Source organism: Tripterygium wilfordii, chromosome 13 (assembly GCF_013401445.1).
Source record: "Tripterygium wilfordii isolate XIE 37 chromosome 13, ASM1340144v1, whole genome shotgun sequence".
Taxonomy (NCBI): Eukaryota; Viridiplantae; Streptophyta; class Magnoliopsida; order Celastrales; family Celastraceae; genus Tripterygium; species Tripterygium wilfordii.
Genome location: NC_052244.1, coordinates 5,800,618 through 5,816,736, shown reverse-complemented (window position 1 = coordinate 5,816,736; position 16,119 = coordinate 5,800,618). Strand labels below are relative to the sequence as shown.

The following is a 16,119-nucleotide window of genomic DNA, read 5'->3' as shown; positions in this document are numbered from 1 at the left end:
TAGCCTAGCATGAGAATTACAAATTGATTCAATTTTACAAGTTTACAATTTTGGTTCGTTAATTCTTGTTTTTAATCTCTACGCTTAAAAGTTTATTGTATGTTTGATTGATTGATCATCATTCAAATTTACATATAGACTAATCTAGCTAAGACTGAGAAGGGACCAAAATTTACATGTCTTGAAAAGATTAATTGTCGAAGGCCTAGACCACGGTTTAGAGGATTAATTGGTTGTGATAGTTCTTTTAATAATAAATTATATTGATTAGATGAAATTTAATAACGAAATTTATTATAAAATAAATAAAATTTGCAAAAATTTTAAAAATCATAAAATATAATATTATAAAGTTTAAGATAATAGGTGTCACATAAAATAAGTCATTTATGTGTTAAACTTATTGACACGCATAATATAAAAAAGTAAAGCCATTTATTTGTTAATTTATCAAACACTACACAATTTATTCAACAGTTTATAAACCACTAACAACTTTTAGTTCACCAAATATCTCACAACTTATTATACAGTTTTTATTAAACTTTTTCCCACATCTTTTAAGCCAGCGTTAAAAATCAATGCAAATGCTCTACGAAACAGAGCCTTAATATTCAAAATAAGCCTATCCATGGCTATACTATCCTGAGTACATAACCTTGAAAATTAGCAATGAAGAAGATAGAAGAGTGTTGTGGAATATGATGCTTAAACAAGAGTAAGTGATGAATGCTATCAGCGCTACTGCGATCTCAGGACCATATCTTTGCACAGTCCTTAGAAATTTCGATGGTATCAAATGATGTTAGAAGCACTTGTACAGAATGAGGATAATATGGTCCTACCATTATCTAGTGAATATCCCAAGGGCATTGGTTGGCTTAGTGCATGCGAGAAAGACAATGATCACGAATTCGCATGTAAGAAAAAGAGTTACAGTAGCTCACTTAAAGCACCATTCATCTGCATTGAACTCTATTAACATAGTTATAATCCATCAATCCTGCCATGGCAAGAAACCTCTCACAATAGCAAGATGCAAATTCAGTCCTCCAGATCAGCTATCAACACACAAAGTTCTAATAGTAACAGAGCAGCTATGAACACACACACACAAAGTTCTAGTAGTACTCTAGCACCTAAACTTCAAGCATTTCCCTTTTGTCCTCTCAGCTCAAACTTAGTCCATGATTAAACTCGTCGTCTAAGCCATTCGAAAAGTCATCTTGCTCATAATATGACAGACGTGAAGCCCTTCTACTTGCGAGTTTTCGCTTCTTGATCTGGATCAGTTTGTCGTAAATACACCATGCGAAGCTGAGAAAATGATCTCGCTCCATTCCCTCATTATAGGTACCCCAATAACTAGGGTGATAGGTGACATAGTACCAAGCTGAGGCTTTTGCATATACATCATCATCAGCATCAGAATCTACGCCACTTCCACTCTCATTGAACCAGGACCGAGCCTCTTTTCTCAACGACCTAACAGCCATACCAATTGCTTCTGCATCCCTTCTCTTGGTGAAAGATTTTGACATTTGCATTATATTGCCTCCAAGTATTTCAGCTTCAGTCCTTATCCCATAATAGTCCATATGATTTCCCAACACGTAGTCATAATTGCTTTTGTGGTAAAAAGCATCATCAATGTAATCTTCAAAGCCATCAACTTCCATGTCAGGGTCATAAGACTTCCTAGCCACTTCAAGAGTGAAGGATCTGATGGAACTTGTATTCGGTGCAATGTCTTTCACTTCTCGGAAAAGCTTCCCAATTACATTGGGTGATTCGTAGGTGGGTTTGTCAGGCTTTTCCATGAAATCTGGGTATTCTTTGACATGTAGATGAGAAGGAATTTCTGCCGGTACACCAGTTTTTGGGAAGTCAACTGCAATTGAAAACTTCTGTGCAAGCTCTAGACAAGGTTCACTCATTGCTTTCAAGTGCTCTTTATCAGCAAAGACTGTGTGGGCATTTGCAATAATTCCCAAGCTGTCATTGACTATGTAGTTGGTGAAATACTCCTCTACTTCCTGTTTCAGAAAATGAATTTCATTTGTAAAAACACATTCTAATTGATGACAAAGAATCCATGAACTAATAGAAATTTCGGCATGGGAGGAAAAAATGAATCTGAAACTTCGACTATACATAAATTTTCCAGTCGTTTGAAACATAAAATAGTAATACCTCAATCGTAACATCATGATCCAACTGCTTGCAAGGTTCGGGGGTATAATCCATGGGTGGAATTTGCTGAGGTGGAATTAATTCACGATCCCAACAGACAAAGTAGACATCTCCATCTAAATCACTTCCCGAACATTCATTTGGGTGAGGTCTGAAATATAATACAATTTCTCATGTCAACAAACCACTCAAAATTTCTCAAAGTTTGCTAAGTAATCCCCACACTTATGCAAGGATCCAAACAACATTCAAGATTATAAGTGCAGGAGGAAGAAAAATTTTCAAGAATTACCTCGATCCTTTCTGTGGAAAAACAACACAATCAACCATATGGTGCAAAGGTGGTACATCCACAGCCCTTAGAACACGTACATCACCTGGATGCAAACATGGATTTTTAGCAACAAACACATTACGCTGAACAATACAACGCTGCTCCTGTCTGTTACCACCAGACATGTGGGAACCGCTGTGTAACTGCCCACGGTTAGCACCAGAAAATTGTACAAACACCTGGCCATATTCCAAGGTTCTGGTTTCATCCAGACAACCCATCATAGATCTTCCATTTTGAACAAATATCCTTGTTTTAATCCGCAAATCCAACAACTTTGATGCTCGGAATGTTTGAAGCATCATGGAAAGGAATGGCTCACTATCAGGCTTATAACCACATCGAAGCATTTCCTTAAGAATGTTTGTGGTCTCTCCTGGATGCATCAACTCCAGCGCCTCCATTGCACTTAATGGATCTGTTAGGATAGCATCCAGTTGAGCTACAGCTTCTCTTTGTTTTCTCTCAAACACAGCATCCGGAACACCAAGAGTAGAGAGAAGGGTGATCAATTGACGATTCAGAAAACAAGGTTGATACTTGCTATATGCCAGAACATCCAGTTTCGTGTTTGTCGATTCATATTTCAACATGCTCTTTCTCAGCGAAAGTTTCTTCGATGATGTTGGATCAACAGCTACAACACCCTTGTATCCACCATATCGAATCTGAAGAGCGGACGGAACAAAAGCTTTATGGCCGCATTTTTTGGCCACTTTCCTAGCAAATTCAGCAGACATTTTCCCAATTCCATCAGAAAAGACATATGTATGACCACCCCTTTTAACCTCTACGTCAGGAATTTTTTCAATTTCATGCCCGCCAACACTAAGGGTTTCAGTTGATGAGCTGAATGATTGGCCCAATCTTGCAGCATATTTAGCCACATTTTTTATTTGACGAAAATCACCCATCCAAGTTCTTATATCTGCAGCAGTTAACCCATATCTAGAAGCAAACATCCATGCAGAATTTTCCCGCAATTGACTTGATGAAAAGGCAAGAAATTCAAACTTTTTATCACCAATAACCAGACCATTCTGAAGAGTGGAAAGTATCCTTCTGTAAATCCCAGTTCTCCTATCCTCATTTCCAGAAGATGTACGTGGGGACAAATCTGTCGAATAAATTTTTTCCAGTTCTTCATCAACAAAAGAAATACGAAGAAAATTATCAATATCTTTAGGGTAATTGCGTAGCACTCGATTTGAGACATTGACTTCTGGCCCACAGAAATACACTTTACAAGGAGTTATTTGAACCCTTCGTACATATACCAAACCAGTATCCAACGATATAGCAGGTGATATGGGAGGACGCGTGGATCTGAGGTATTTCTTATACTCCTCAGAGAGCCAGTTGGAGGGTTCGTAGTTACATTCTTTCAAGTTAAACAGTTTCTCAAGAGCATGCTCTATGAAGAGAATGTTTATTCTGCGTGGATCAACCAGCCGGTAGAAACTCGTATCAAGTCTTGACCCAGGAAGGCACCCATGTTGAACTAACCTATTAACCATAAATACGATCGTGTATGGCAAGTCAATGCCACCAGGAGGACTTACAATGGGTACAAGATCCAGACTAGAAGAAAAACCAATGTCAGCAAACAGAGTAAAATTTCCTTCAGTTCTTCTGTAATATGGAAAGTTCTCCTGAAAATTTGGAAGCTTGATACCATGAGGAAGCTCCAAACATAATGCAGATGACTGCCCAATAGAGCATGACGGAGTGAAATCAGTTGCCCTGATCCATTGGTCATCAGGGGCATCCTTGAAAAAGTTGAAAAGAGGATCTTCAAGTATGTTGCCTGAAGAGCGTATATCTTTTTCATAAATCCGAGGAGCCCCATATAGCTAAGAACCAATAAAAAAAAGATATATGTCATTTGTATTTAAGAGTGCTTTGAATAGCTCAACAAGTAAAGAATGAGCATTTAGAGAAAAGAAATATGATTTGTCAACGGCATTGCAAACATCAACATTCATGGAAAAGAAGCCAATAATTTATGTATTTGACTTCGCGAGCATCACTTTCATTAAATTTTGATAATGCCCTTTTACATTTTATAGTTAGATAATACCCAAAGAAAAAAAAATGGAAAATGAATATAAGGTATAGAATGTAAGAACCCTATTCCAGCCCCATAACTAGCCTAACAATCCTTGCAGGTGGTATCCTTGCCCAAGAGAAAACACTTTGAATCAAAGAGAAAAAAAAGAGGGGATGCGGAACCCAATGGCTACATAAGACATATTTGTATTTATATTTATATTTATAATTAATATATAAAATGTATGGAGAACAAAAAACCACATAGTGGATTCTCATTGATTTTTTCTAATGAATTCATGTAGGCAACTACAAAATAGTAACAGATTTTTGTTAGATCTTAGACATCTTTGTTCTGCGACACTGCCTATTAGATAGTAGTTCAGAAACTGTGGTAAAGTATGTGCTAGATAATTGCAAAAGAAAAATAGATGTGTCAAAATCTATTACAAACAGAGATGGCAATACTAATCTAATAGTGAAAGAATCATTACCCCATAGCGGCATGGGAAGAAATGTCTATATGCAAAAGGCCCAAAAAAGGGGTAACCAATACAAAAGCAAAAAAGAAAATTAATCACTTCAAGTACTGAATGCAAATGCTATCAACACCAATTTTCTTGCAAAGAATAAATTGAATGATAAGAAACGACTATGCTGGACACCAAACAAATTTAAATTAAACAAAAGCAACCTGAATTAGAAGATGCTTTGCATTTTGACCTCGAGGACAACGTAGCTCAATCTGCCAAATGTTCTCATACCAAAGATCAAATTTGTACTGCTTCTGACGAAAAGACAGGAAAAACTGTAATCTTCTCATACCAGTCCCAAACTTCACAGAAACATTCATCCGCTCCCACAGAACTGCAAACCTTTCTTTTGAAATCTGACAGCCAAATATCAGCCTTATGTTTTCCATACTGTGCAAAAACGTCCTTGGCTTTGGTATGATATCAAGATCCATGAATCGAGCCTTCAGATATGAATTCCCATACCACAGGCGACTGGCAGCAAGCGAAATAATATGCTCAGCATCTTTGGTGGTGGTGAATTGGACAATAGCATAAACTCTGGAACCTCCCTTTTTACTGTGCCGAATTTTAATAGCAATGACAGTTCCTTCGCCTGTACGTAATTCCAGAAATCCTTTAACTGAGTCCGCAGAAACCGTAGAAGGGAATCCGTACACCTGAACTGTTTTACCCATCTGATCCAAATAATTTTGCAATCTCGATACACCATGAAAAAGACATTTCAAACACTTAATCTCCATTTTTTTTATTACGTAACTAGCGCATGTAACAGAGAGCAAAAGTTAAAAATTTCAAAGCCTTGCAAGAAGAATAAGAAACATATATGTCATGAGAATACAACAATGTAAGGAAAATCTAGAGTATCATTAAACTTTCAAATTTTAGGATGGCGCATCTAAAAAATTATTTAATTTTTGAGGCTAATAAGCATATAAACCAACATTAAGACTATACAAATATCATTTTGATCAGCAAAGAATCCAATTCTTTTGGTGTTTGAAATGCTAGTACTAATTAGTAGTTGTTAATCAATTTCAAGATCAGCTTTCAGCCCTAGCATTTATAAAATGAATTTTATAATGCATATGAAAGCAAGAATAATGAATGAAAGAATAAGTTGTTTGTCCATCTTTTCTACATTTTTCCATCAGATAAAATCAAAATCTTTCAATCATTGGGATTAGGTCTTTGGAGAAATGTTCTGTCCCATAAAACACAATGATAGCACACTCCATTCTCAATCAACCCATCCATATGTCTAGTTCATCAGTCTTAGTGTAGCTTCAAATTTAAATATCAACTTCACTATAAAGGATAGAAGTTTAGAACAACTCTAAAGATTATTGCGTAAAATTCATTTGCAGATTCAAAGACCAGCTGATTAAACTCCATGTGCACTCGTCTAAGCTAGAAAGCTACATATAACACACCATTTTTCAGCATCAATGTTTTTCTGAGTCAAAAAAACTTCCACTGCAATTCTATACATCATACCTTTTTCATGAGGCAATATGAATCTCATTGAATTCAAATGAACATAGCAAGTCCATTGAATTCAAATGAACATAGCAAGTCCATAGCATTCAAATAGACATAGCAAGTTTCACACTACAATCAATTACCCACCGCTCATTTGCCTACCAGTTTCCACATGTTGACATCTAATTTTAAACTACCTTAGACACCGATGTATCTTTGTCACACACAAAACAATACATCAGTAAGAAGCTGGATGCCCACAATGAAACTACCAGTCCTAATTTCTAACATTAATCACACAAACGAATCACAGTCTGATGCTACACTGACCAAACAAGGTACCACTGGACACTGTCATGAGCAGGCAAAGTTTGAATAGATGCTTGATTGTTATAGCCTATATCCAATAACCTCACATATATAGTGTTCAAACTTCAAAATCCTTAAGAGAGAAAAAAAAAATGTTTGCGACTCCTTATTCTATATTATTTTCTTCTATTACTTATGTCGAGAATCGTAAAAGAGAGGAGTAAAAAATCGATAAGAGTTCTACATGAGTGATCATTTAGAATGGAAACAGAAATTTTGGCATAATCACTTCAAGAGGGAAATATAAAACAAATGATTGTCCAATGTTTCTAAGAGTACTACAAAATTAATTGATCACAATCGTCTAGCCATCAGAAAAGTTAACAGGTACACCCAAAATTAAGTTAAGGCCAGAAGTTCTTAGTAGTATGTGGTTGATTAATGTACGGAGAAGCTAATTACAAAAGACTCTCAAAATAAGACCGATCAAGCCCACTGCAATTAATCCAAAATTGTGAAATAAGTGTATATTTGCTCCTACACCTTTCAGAACAATCGTCAAATATAGCATAAAATGCCAGAATATAAGATTCAACAGTGAATCAGAGTCTTCCATCACAGTTGCAGTTAGATGAAGCATAAAAAGACTATCGAGTAGAAAATGCAGTAAACTTATCACAAAAGATAAGAATGAGAGTGCGAGATTGTGTTTTCGCCCAAATAAGCAACAAAAATTGACATCAAAGCAACTCCAATTCCTCAAAATTGGCACATACAATCCCAGAGTCCAGACAACAAAGCGATGCAAGCCATCCATGTAAACTTTACATAAAAACACACACGTCAAAGAGAAAATACAAAAACTTCACCCTCCCTCCATAACAAAAAGATACTGTCTTTTTTATGAAAGAAGAAAACAGTTAAATGAGAAAAAGATCCATGCACATATTGTCAAAGAGAACAACAGAGAGTGATCACTGATCATCAAGAACCACAAGAAGTTCAGACCACAAAAGAGTGAGTCACTCACCAGTCCCCGAAGAAAGCAGAGATGACAGTGTCCAAGAATTGTTAAAACCCAACAATGACTGGTACCATCAAGTTTAATTAAGTTTCCGGACCCTCAATTTCTTGGTCGTCGTCGTCTTCATCACTGTGTGGGCGCTTTGACTACTTCACTCCCAAGTCAGAAAAAGATAATCTAATCTCCCAGGACGAGTAAAGCGTCCTCAATTCTCAATTATAGATGGTGGTGATTCCCTCCATCGCGGCACATCATCTCTACAAATATTATGTGCTGACGTGGAGTGGTTAAAACTTTCCTTTATATTTCTCTTTTTGGTGGATGAAAAGTTGACGCTAAATATAATCTAATAAATATATTAAATTTTGTTGTTAAATTTAATCTAATAAATATAATTTTTTAACAAAATTAATTTTAATCATAAATTATTAAATATTTTTATAAATTAATAAAAATTTAATATTAAATTGAATATTTTATTATATTTTTTATATTAATAAACTATTATAATATGATACAAGTGGTAATAATTATTTGGTTAAAAATATAAAGTGGGGCCACATTTTTTTTAAGTTATTAAAACATGTTTACAGTATCAATGTTAATATTATTTTTATTTAAAATCTGACAATTAATAAAAATATTAATATAAGTAAAAGTGGATAAATTTTTGAAGCAAAATATAAATTTATTATTGTTAAAAAATGTGTCATAGTAATCGGGCCCAAGTGAAATCAAGCTTGCCAGTGTAGCCGTTTGGGAGTGCTGTGAACTGCTGTATTGTGTTGTGAAATATAAAACTGTGGTGTTGTTAGGTATAAAATTATGGTACTGTGAGGTGAGTTCAAACGCAGAAACTGTTTGGCGCATCACTTTTAAACTGTGGTGAGGTTCTGTGAGATGCGTTTGGCGTATCTAAATTACGGTTATATTAAATGACCAATAATATTAATATAAAATCACTTAATATTTGCATTGTATATTAATCGAAAATAAAGTACTTGACCTAAAGTATTTTAGGTTATGGTATAAAGCGTTTGGGAGTGTTTATATTTTGGTGCTGTGAGGTGAGTTCTGCTGACAAAATGCAGTTTGCGTGTCACAAAAAAAAAATTGTGATGCACCACTTCAAAGCCGAGAAAAGCGAAGTAAATACACTGCCAAACAAGCACAATGTGAAATCGAGCTTCAAAGTCAATATGGGGCCCATGTGATTTAAGAAAAACAGAAAATTGAAAAACTTCATTTCCGTTGCATAAAAAGCACCTATACAGAGCTTATTGTCTGGTAGCAGAATCGCTGTCATATAGATAGTGGTTCCGCTGTGCCATTGATAAGGCGATGGCCGCCAGTGGCCCGCTTAGCAGAGACGCCGTGGCCAACGCCTTGCTTGGGCATAGAAGGTATATATTATCTCATATAATGGGACATTAATTAAAAAGGTTTACAATTATGCAATTATGTTATCCCAAATTTGTTGGGAACAACATGTGGACAAGGAATGGCTTGCCCCCATCTTTGCTTACTTGATGGGTCCCACTTCCACCATATTCACAATTACACCAAAACAAATATTGGATCCCACTTCAACTATAATAAAAATCAAGCCAGTAAATTTACATCATTGTATCAACATATATAACATTTCAATCTTATCCTAACCACATCAACAAAATACATCTCCAAATATAGTTTATTGCCCCAATAAAATTCAACAATTGTGGTTACTCTTAATAACAGAGCATGAGTGGCATATTCCTAACCAATCAGGCTAGTTTCGAAGGGTAAGGACAAAATGGGGCTTTTATTTTTTTTGTAAGTGATATAAAATAAAATATTCGTGCTTAAAATGTCATTAAGTAAGAAATAATTATGCTAAAATTAATCACTAATCTTGACTATCACACCGTTTGATTTTTCCTTTTAATCACTTTAATTGGTGTCGCACCTATAATGTTGTTATTATCTAATGACTAATGTAGGGCTAGAAGTTTATAATAGAAGTCTTAAACTTGATTGTTATCATATCGAGTGTCGACGCCCCAAAAAGAAGGAATATGATGAGCTTTTAAGTCCACCAATAAGACATAGACTTTCTCTTTCTCATGGAAAATGCCATACCATTACCAACTTCCACCCAAAAGATATTGCATTGAGAAAAAACAAGTCTCTTTTAAGTCCACCAATAAGACATGGATACTTTTGTTGTTTAGCTGATGTTTCTTGTGGGATCCCACCACATCTTAATCATGAAATACAGGAAACTTGTTTCAGAAGGAGTTCCCGAAAGAGTCACTTTCCTATGCTCTACATATTACTTTAAACATCGATGTGATTGGTTTTGGACGTTTTATATTTCTTTTTTTTTTTGAAAAGAAGACAGTATATTAATGAGAATCAACAAACAAAGAGTCTATCATTACGGCTTCCTTGAGTCACAAAGGCTCAGAAGGTGACCTCCAAACACAAGAGGTAGTACAAGAAAGTGCAAAATGTGCAATACAATGAGTTACTTTGTTAGTAGAATGAGGGCAATGCATAAATGTGAGGTTTGCAACAGCTTCACCTGCTACTTGAATATCATGTACTAAGTTGCCAACTTCATTCCGACCTAGCTCGCTCAAAAGGATCCTATCCACAGCCCCATGTGAGTCGCATTGGATTGTCACAGCTCCATCATGTTGGCAACCAGCCACCAGTCGTAATCCTTCTCGGACTGCCATTAATTTTGCGCATTCAACATACTAGAGTAGACCCACATTAGCCACGGAAGCTACAATTAACTTTCCTTCATGATTCCTTACAATACACCCTATTGCATACAAACCCGTGGCATTAGAAAACCCAGCATCAACATTAACCACAATCTCACGAGGAGGTAGGGGGGTCCAACGCAATAAAGATCTAGGAGGCTTGTCTCTCAAATTTAAATCCAGGTGGCATTTGCAAAAGTCCACTAGGAATCCAGGTATCCAATCAAAAAGGCTATTAAGCCTTCGACCGTTTCAGTTATGCACCAACACGTTCCTATAATTCCAGACTTCCCACACCTCCATCAAGAAAACTTGCATATTCTCCTCAGTCAAAGAGTCCTTCATACCAAATAGGCAATCAATGAGACTACCAAAGAGTTTGGGTTTCATTTCTCTCCAACAACCACTAGCCTACCAAGTTAGTTTTGTAGAAAATCCCACTATGGCACAACCCAGAGCCAGCCTCCCCACCATCTCGGCCCATTGGGCCGTGGCAGTTCCCAGCCCACCTTCCTGGAAAATGCTGGACAATGAGTTGAAGACTTGGGCAAGTTTATAAACTAGACACCAAGCCCTTCAACAATCGATGTGAGATTTTTATCCCTTTAACACCTTTTAACACTCCCCCGCATTAGTGGACTGGGTACCAAAGCCCACGACCCAACAAGTGGAACAGTTACGGCACAACCCATAGCCAGCCTCCCCACCATCTCGGTCCATTGGGCCGTGGCAGTTCCCAGCCCACCTTCCTGGAAAAGGCTGGACAATTGATTGAAGACTTGGGCAAGCTTATAAGCTAGACACCAAGCCCCTCAACAATCGATGTGGGATTTTATCCCTTTTAACACTCCCCCGCACTCGTGGACTGGGTACCAAAACCCACGACCCAACGAGTGGAAATTTTTTTTATCGGGGACGAGCCCACCTGCTCCGATACCATGTAGAAAATCCCACAATGGCACAACCCAAAGCCAGCCTCCCCACCATCTCAGCCCATTGGGCCGTGGCAGTTCCCAGCCCACCTTCCTGGAAAAGGCTGGACAATAGGTTGAAGACTTGGAAAAGTCCACTCGTTGGGCCTTGGGCTTTGATACCCAGTCCACGAGTGCGGGGGAGTGTTAAAAAGGTGTTAAAGGGATAAAAATCCCACATCGATTGTTGAGGGGCTTGGTATCTAGTTTATAAGCTTGCCCAAGTCTTCAACCTATTGTCCAGCCTTTTCCAAGAAGGTGGGCTGGGAACTGCCACGGCCCAATGGGCCGAGATGGTGGGGAGGCTGGCTCTGGGTTGTGCCATAGTGGGATTTTCTACATGGTATCGAAGCCCAGGCCCATGCTAACGATGCGGGTGCATGTGCTCCACGGGGTGGGGGCCACACGTGGGACACGTGTTCTCTTGTTGGAGGGAGGGAATTGATGCAGTGAGGCTGCATGTTCCCTTATCCCACATCGGGTAGATGGGAGCTGGAGAAGTGCTTTATATGGGTGGGCAATCCTCAACCTTGCAAACCGGCTTGCAAGGTTGAGGATTGCCCACCCATATAAAGCACTTCTCCAGCTCCCATCTACCCGATGTGGGATAAGGGAACATGCAGCCTCACTGCATCAATTCCCTCCCTCCAACAAGAGAACACGTGTCCCACGTGTGGCCCCCACCCCGTGGAGCACCACCCCGCGGACCCACATGCACCCGCATCGTTAGCATGGGCCTGGGCTTCGATACCATGTAGAAAATCCCACTATGGCACAACCCAGAGCCAGCCTCCCCACCATCTCGGCCCATTGGGCCGTGGCAGTTCCCAGCCCACCTTCTTGGAAAAGGCTGGACAATAGGTTGAAGACTTGGGCAAGCTTATAAACTAGACACCAAGCCCCTCAACAATCGATGTGGGATTTTTATCCCTTTTAACACCTTTTTAACACTCCCCCGCACTCGTGGACTGGGTATCAAAGCCCAAGGCCCAACGAGTGGATTTTTTCATCGGGGACGAGCACACCTGCTCCGATACCATGTAGAAAATCCCACTATGGCACAACCCAGAGCCAGCCTCCCCACCATCTCGGCCCATTGGGCCGTGGCAGTTCCCAGCCCACCTTCCTGGAAAATGCTGGACAATGAGTTGAAGACTTGGGCAAGTTTATAAACTAGACACCAAGCCCTTCAACAATCGATGTGAGATTTTTATCCCTTTAACACCTTTTAACAAGTTTCACTTTAGCACATTTGAATAGCCCATGAATAGTATCATCCAGCCCAAACCCACAGAGCAAACAACTCCATATGCAAGGGACATGTTGATTCGCCAGATTCCCTATCGTGGGAATAATATTCAGGCAAGCTCGCCAAATAAAAACCTTCACCTTTGGCGGTATCTGTTGAGACCATAACCAATTCCACTATTTTTTCATGTAATCATTGGACGAGGAAGGTCTAACACTTTGGAGTTCCATAGCTAAATGATAGGCACTCTTGACAGTGTACTTTCCTTTTCTGTCAAAATGCCAACACAGCCTGTCTTCAGCTCTTCGGTTCGGTCTAGGAATGCTTAGGATCATATCAGCTTTGAAGTGCAAGAAGTTAGCGTGGACAATCTCCTCATCCCATGACCCATCATCTCGGAGGAGCACACCCACTCTGCTATCAGGAGCTAAAATTGCAGGAGATATTACCTTGAAAGAGTTGGGGCAAGGTAGCCACCGGTCTCTGTATACCTGGATATTCTCATCCGACCCCACAGCCCATCTGGTGGACGTTTTATGTTTCATGAATGAATGGTTCATGCATTTTAATTATAACATGTTAAAAGAAACATGTTCTCTTTTATTTTAAAAGAATGATTTTTTTAAAAGCATTACTAAATCATCTAGGATCATTTTCTGTCAAGAATTCTTTTTATTAACACTCATTGTGCAAAGGGTTAAATTCAACAAAATACAATGCGGGGTAAATATTTCTTGACGTGGGATTGAAGCGCAAAACCTAACTTATTGTGTCCTTTTGATAGGGCAGTTGTGTTAATTTTAAACTAAGCTTAAAGCTAGCAAATAAACTGTGAGGTATTTGGTGAAACTCGTACTGTTGTTATTGATTAAGTTGTGTCAAATCTATTTTTGTTTATATTACATATTATTATTATTGAATAAATATAATTTATTATAAATATCAATTATTACAATTATAAATGGATAAATATAAATTATAAGAATTATTAATTTAATTTAATTTAACATTTATTAAGAATGAATTATTAATTTACATAAGTATAATTATTAATTTATAATTGTCATTAATTTACTTTAATAGTTTAATAACAATTTTAGGTGGTCCCACCATTTTTTTAAAAAACTTAACTTTACAAAGGTGGAACCCACGTAAAAAAAATTTTCAAAAAAAGAATGGGCTAACGCTCTTGAAAAAGCTCTGTATTGGAGCCTTTTCATTTGGGACGTTACCACTTCGTTTTGCAGATGGTAAAACCCAGTTTTATCTTGCATTTGGTGAAGTGGGCTGCGAAAGTAAGCCCACTTTGCAGCCTGCTTCACCAAACAGGGTTATTCTTCTCAATTACAAAAAGGTCGTGCAAGAGTGATAGATCCTACTCAAACATAAGTAAGAACTAGAAGGTGGTGAGACGAATCTCGTTTTGATTAATTTGATTGATATGTCAAACCCTAATACATCTTGGCTTATATAGCGTAAGGATTTACACATAAACCAAATACTAAGGAAACTAGGAATCATTCCTTAAGAGGGCCTTAATAATAGGCTACATTATTGGAAATAAATATTGCAATTATACTAACTACTGATTTATAAAGTTGGACTTCAATCAAGTTGCTGCCACATCCTGGATTTCCAAAACTGCCACTTCCTTTCGACCACCATGAACCTCCACCTGCATGGCCTGTATGGTCTCGGTTTGCTCGGGCTGCTCCTACCTTTTCTTCAGCTTCAATCTTTGAGCTCTATTATAAGCATTCTTCAATAGCCTTCCCTAGTCCCCATCATTCCTTCCCCGATCAAGACCACTCTTGTCCTCAAGAGAAAACGCTGGAAACTGTAGCTTGAACATCTCAATATCCTCCCAGGTGGCTTCCTCAACAAGCAACGATTCCCATTGAACCAAAACCTCCCAACGCCAACGATTACCCCTCTTAATCTGTCGATTCTCCATTGCCTTCAATAGAGACAAAATAACTTGGCTATCTTGGTTCATTGTGGGCAAGTTTGGGCTGCTTATCACCTCTCCCCCAATACGATGTTTCAATTGCAAAACATGGAATACCGAATGTATTTGAGCATCATCGGGACAATAGTACCGACCGCTCAGCTTATACAAAGCCTTTTGTGAAAGCGATTACTGATGGTGCGGCTGTATTTTCAAATAAACCCAATCTCTCAGGTTGTACTACTCATCTTGCTGATGCTGGTCTGTATACGATTTCATTCGATTATTAGCCTTCTCTAAGTTGCTCTTCAACTCCTTTATCAATTCATCACATTCTTGTAGTTCCCTATCAACCTCATCATTAGGTAAAGTTCCTTTGGTATAACTTACCAGTGTTGGCAGCATCCGGCCATACAAATACTAGCACGAAGATCATTTAATAGAAACATGATATGTCGTGTTGTACCAATTCTCTGCCCATGCTAGAAATTCCTCCCACCTCTGCGGGTTCACAAACTGAAAAAGTGGATGGCGCATTGCAAAAGCCAATTGGCATAACCAAATACTCGTAATGGTCGTGGTGAGTTCTGAAGGCCGTTTTATGTACATCCCGATCATGTACTCGAATCTGATGGTAATCGGCTCGTAAATCTAATCTAGTGAATAATTGCGCTCCGCCCAACTCGTCGAACATATCATCAATGGTCGGGATTGGAAAACGATCCTTGATCATTGTTGAGTGCCCAATAATCATTACATAACCTCCAAGTCCCATCTTTTTTCTTTACGAGTAGCACCGGGGAGGAGAAAGGGCTATAACTGGGCCGTATGTGTAACATTCCAAAAATTTCATAACCAATGGCAAAGTGTCACGTGTGAATGTGTGGTGTCAAATGCATAACATTTTGACTAAATATCCATATTAAATACAAATAAAGTTCAATTTTTATTGGTAGAAAGTATATGTATGTTTATAATTTAAATTGGTAAAAATCAAGTGGGTTTTGTAGAAGCAGACTGTTGTTTTCACAGCAAGTGTCTGAACACCTAAATGTGGTGTCCGGATAGGTGGTGTCCAGACAACAGATGTAGGTGTCCGCACATCTGTTCTCAGATTTCAATTTCTACAGACTTGTGGTGAAATTTGTTCAATTGAAGTATGGTTGTCCTAACACTTATCGGAGATATGGTCATTTGAGTGGATTTTAGAGTATGACGATTGGTGTGCTTTCTTATAAAATAAAAAGGGTTCATTTAAACTGTTTTTGGAGTGT

General features: G+C 38.1%; 1 protein-coding gene across 3 annotated transcripts; it reads right to left on the bottom strand.

Annotated features, from left to right (window-relative positions):
* Positions 1-896: 896 nt before the first annotated feature.
* Positions 897-8,117, bottom strand: LOC120012982 (RNA-dependent RNA polymerase 1-like). Of its 3 annotated transcripts, none has more exons than XM_038864568.1 (5): positions 7,931-8,117; positions 5,271-5,808; positions 2,486-4,380; positions 2,194-2,344; positions 897-2,036 (listed from the first exon to the last, which is right to left on the bottom strand). In XM_038864568.1, exons 2-5 carry the CDS (start codon positions 5,784-5,786, stop codon positions 1,170-1,172), a joined length of 3,429 nt encoding a protein of 1,142 aa, XP_038720496.1. In that variant the 5' UTR covers positions 5,787-5,808; positions 7,931-8,117; the 3' UTR covers positions 897-1,169. The 3 variants fall into 3 exon arrangements, with proteins under 3 accessions (XP_038720496.1, XP_038720497.1, XP_038720499.1); XM_038864569.1 differs by having other exon boundaries at positions 5,271-5,786; XM_038864571.1 differs by having other exon boundaries at positions 5,271-5,704.
* Between the last annotated feature and the right edge of the window lie 8,002 nt (positions 8,118-16,119).

Coding starts and splice junctions, on each gene's coding strand:
- LOC120012982 (XM_038864568.1), bottom strand. CDS start 5,786: ATGGGTAAAACAGTTCAGGTGTACGGATTCCCTTCTACGGTTTCTGCG. Junction 4,381..5,270: donor CAAAGCATCTTCTAATTCAG/GTTGCTTTTGTT, acceptor ATTGGTTCTTAG/CTATATGGGGCTCCTCGGAT. Junction 2,345..2,485: donor TTTCCACAGAAAGGATCGAG/GTAATTCTTGAA, acceptor ATTATATTTCAG/ACCTCACCCAAATGAATGTT.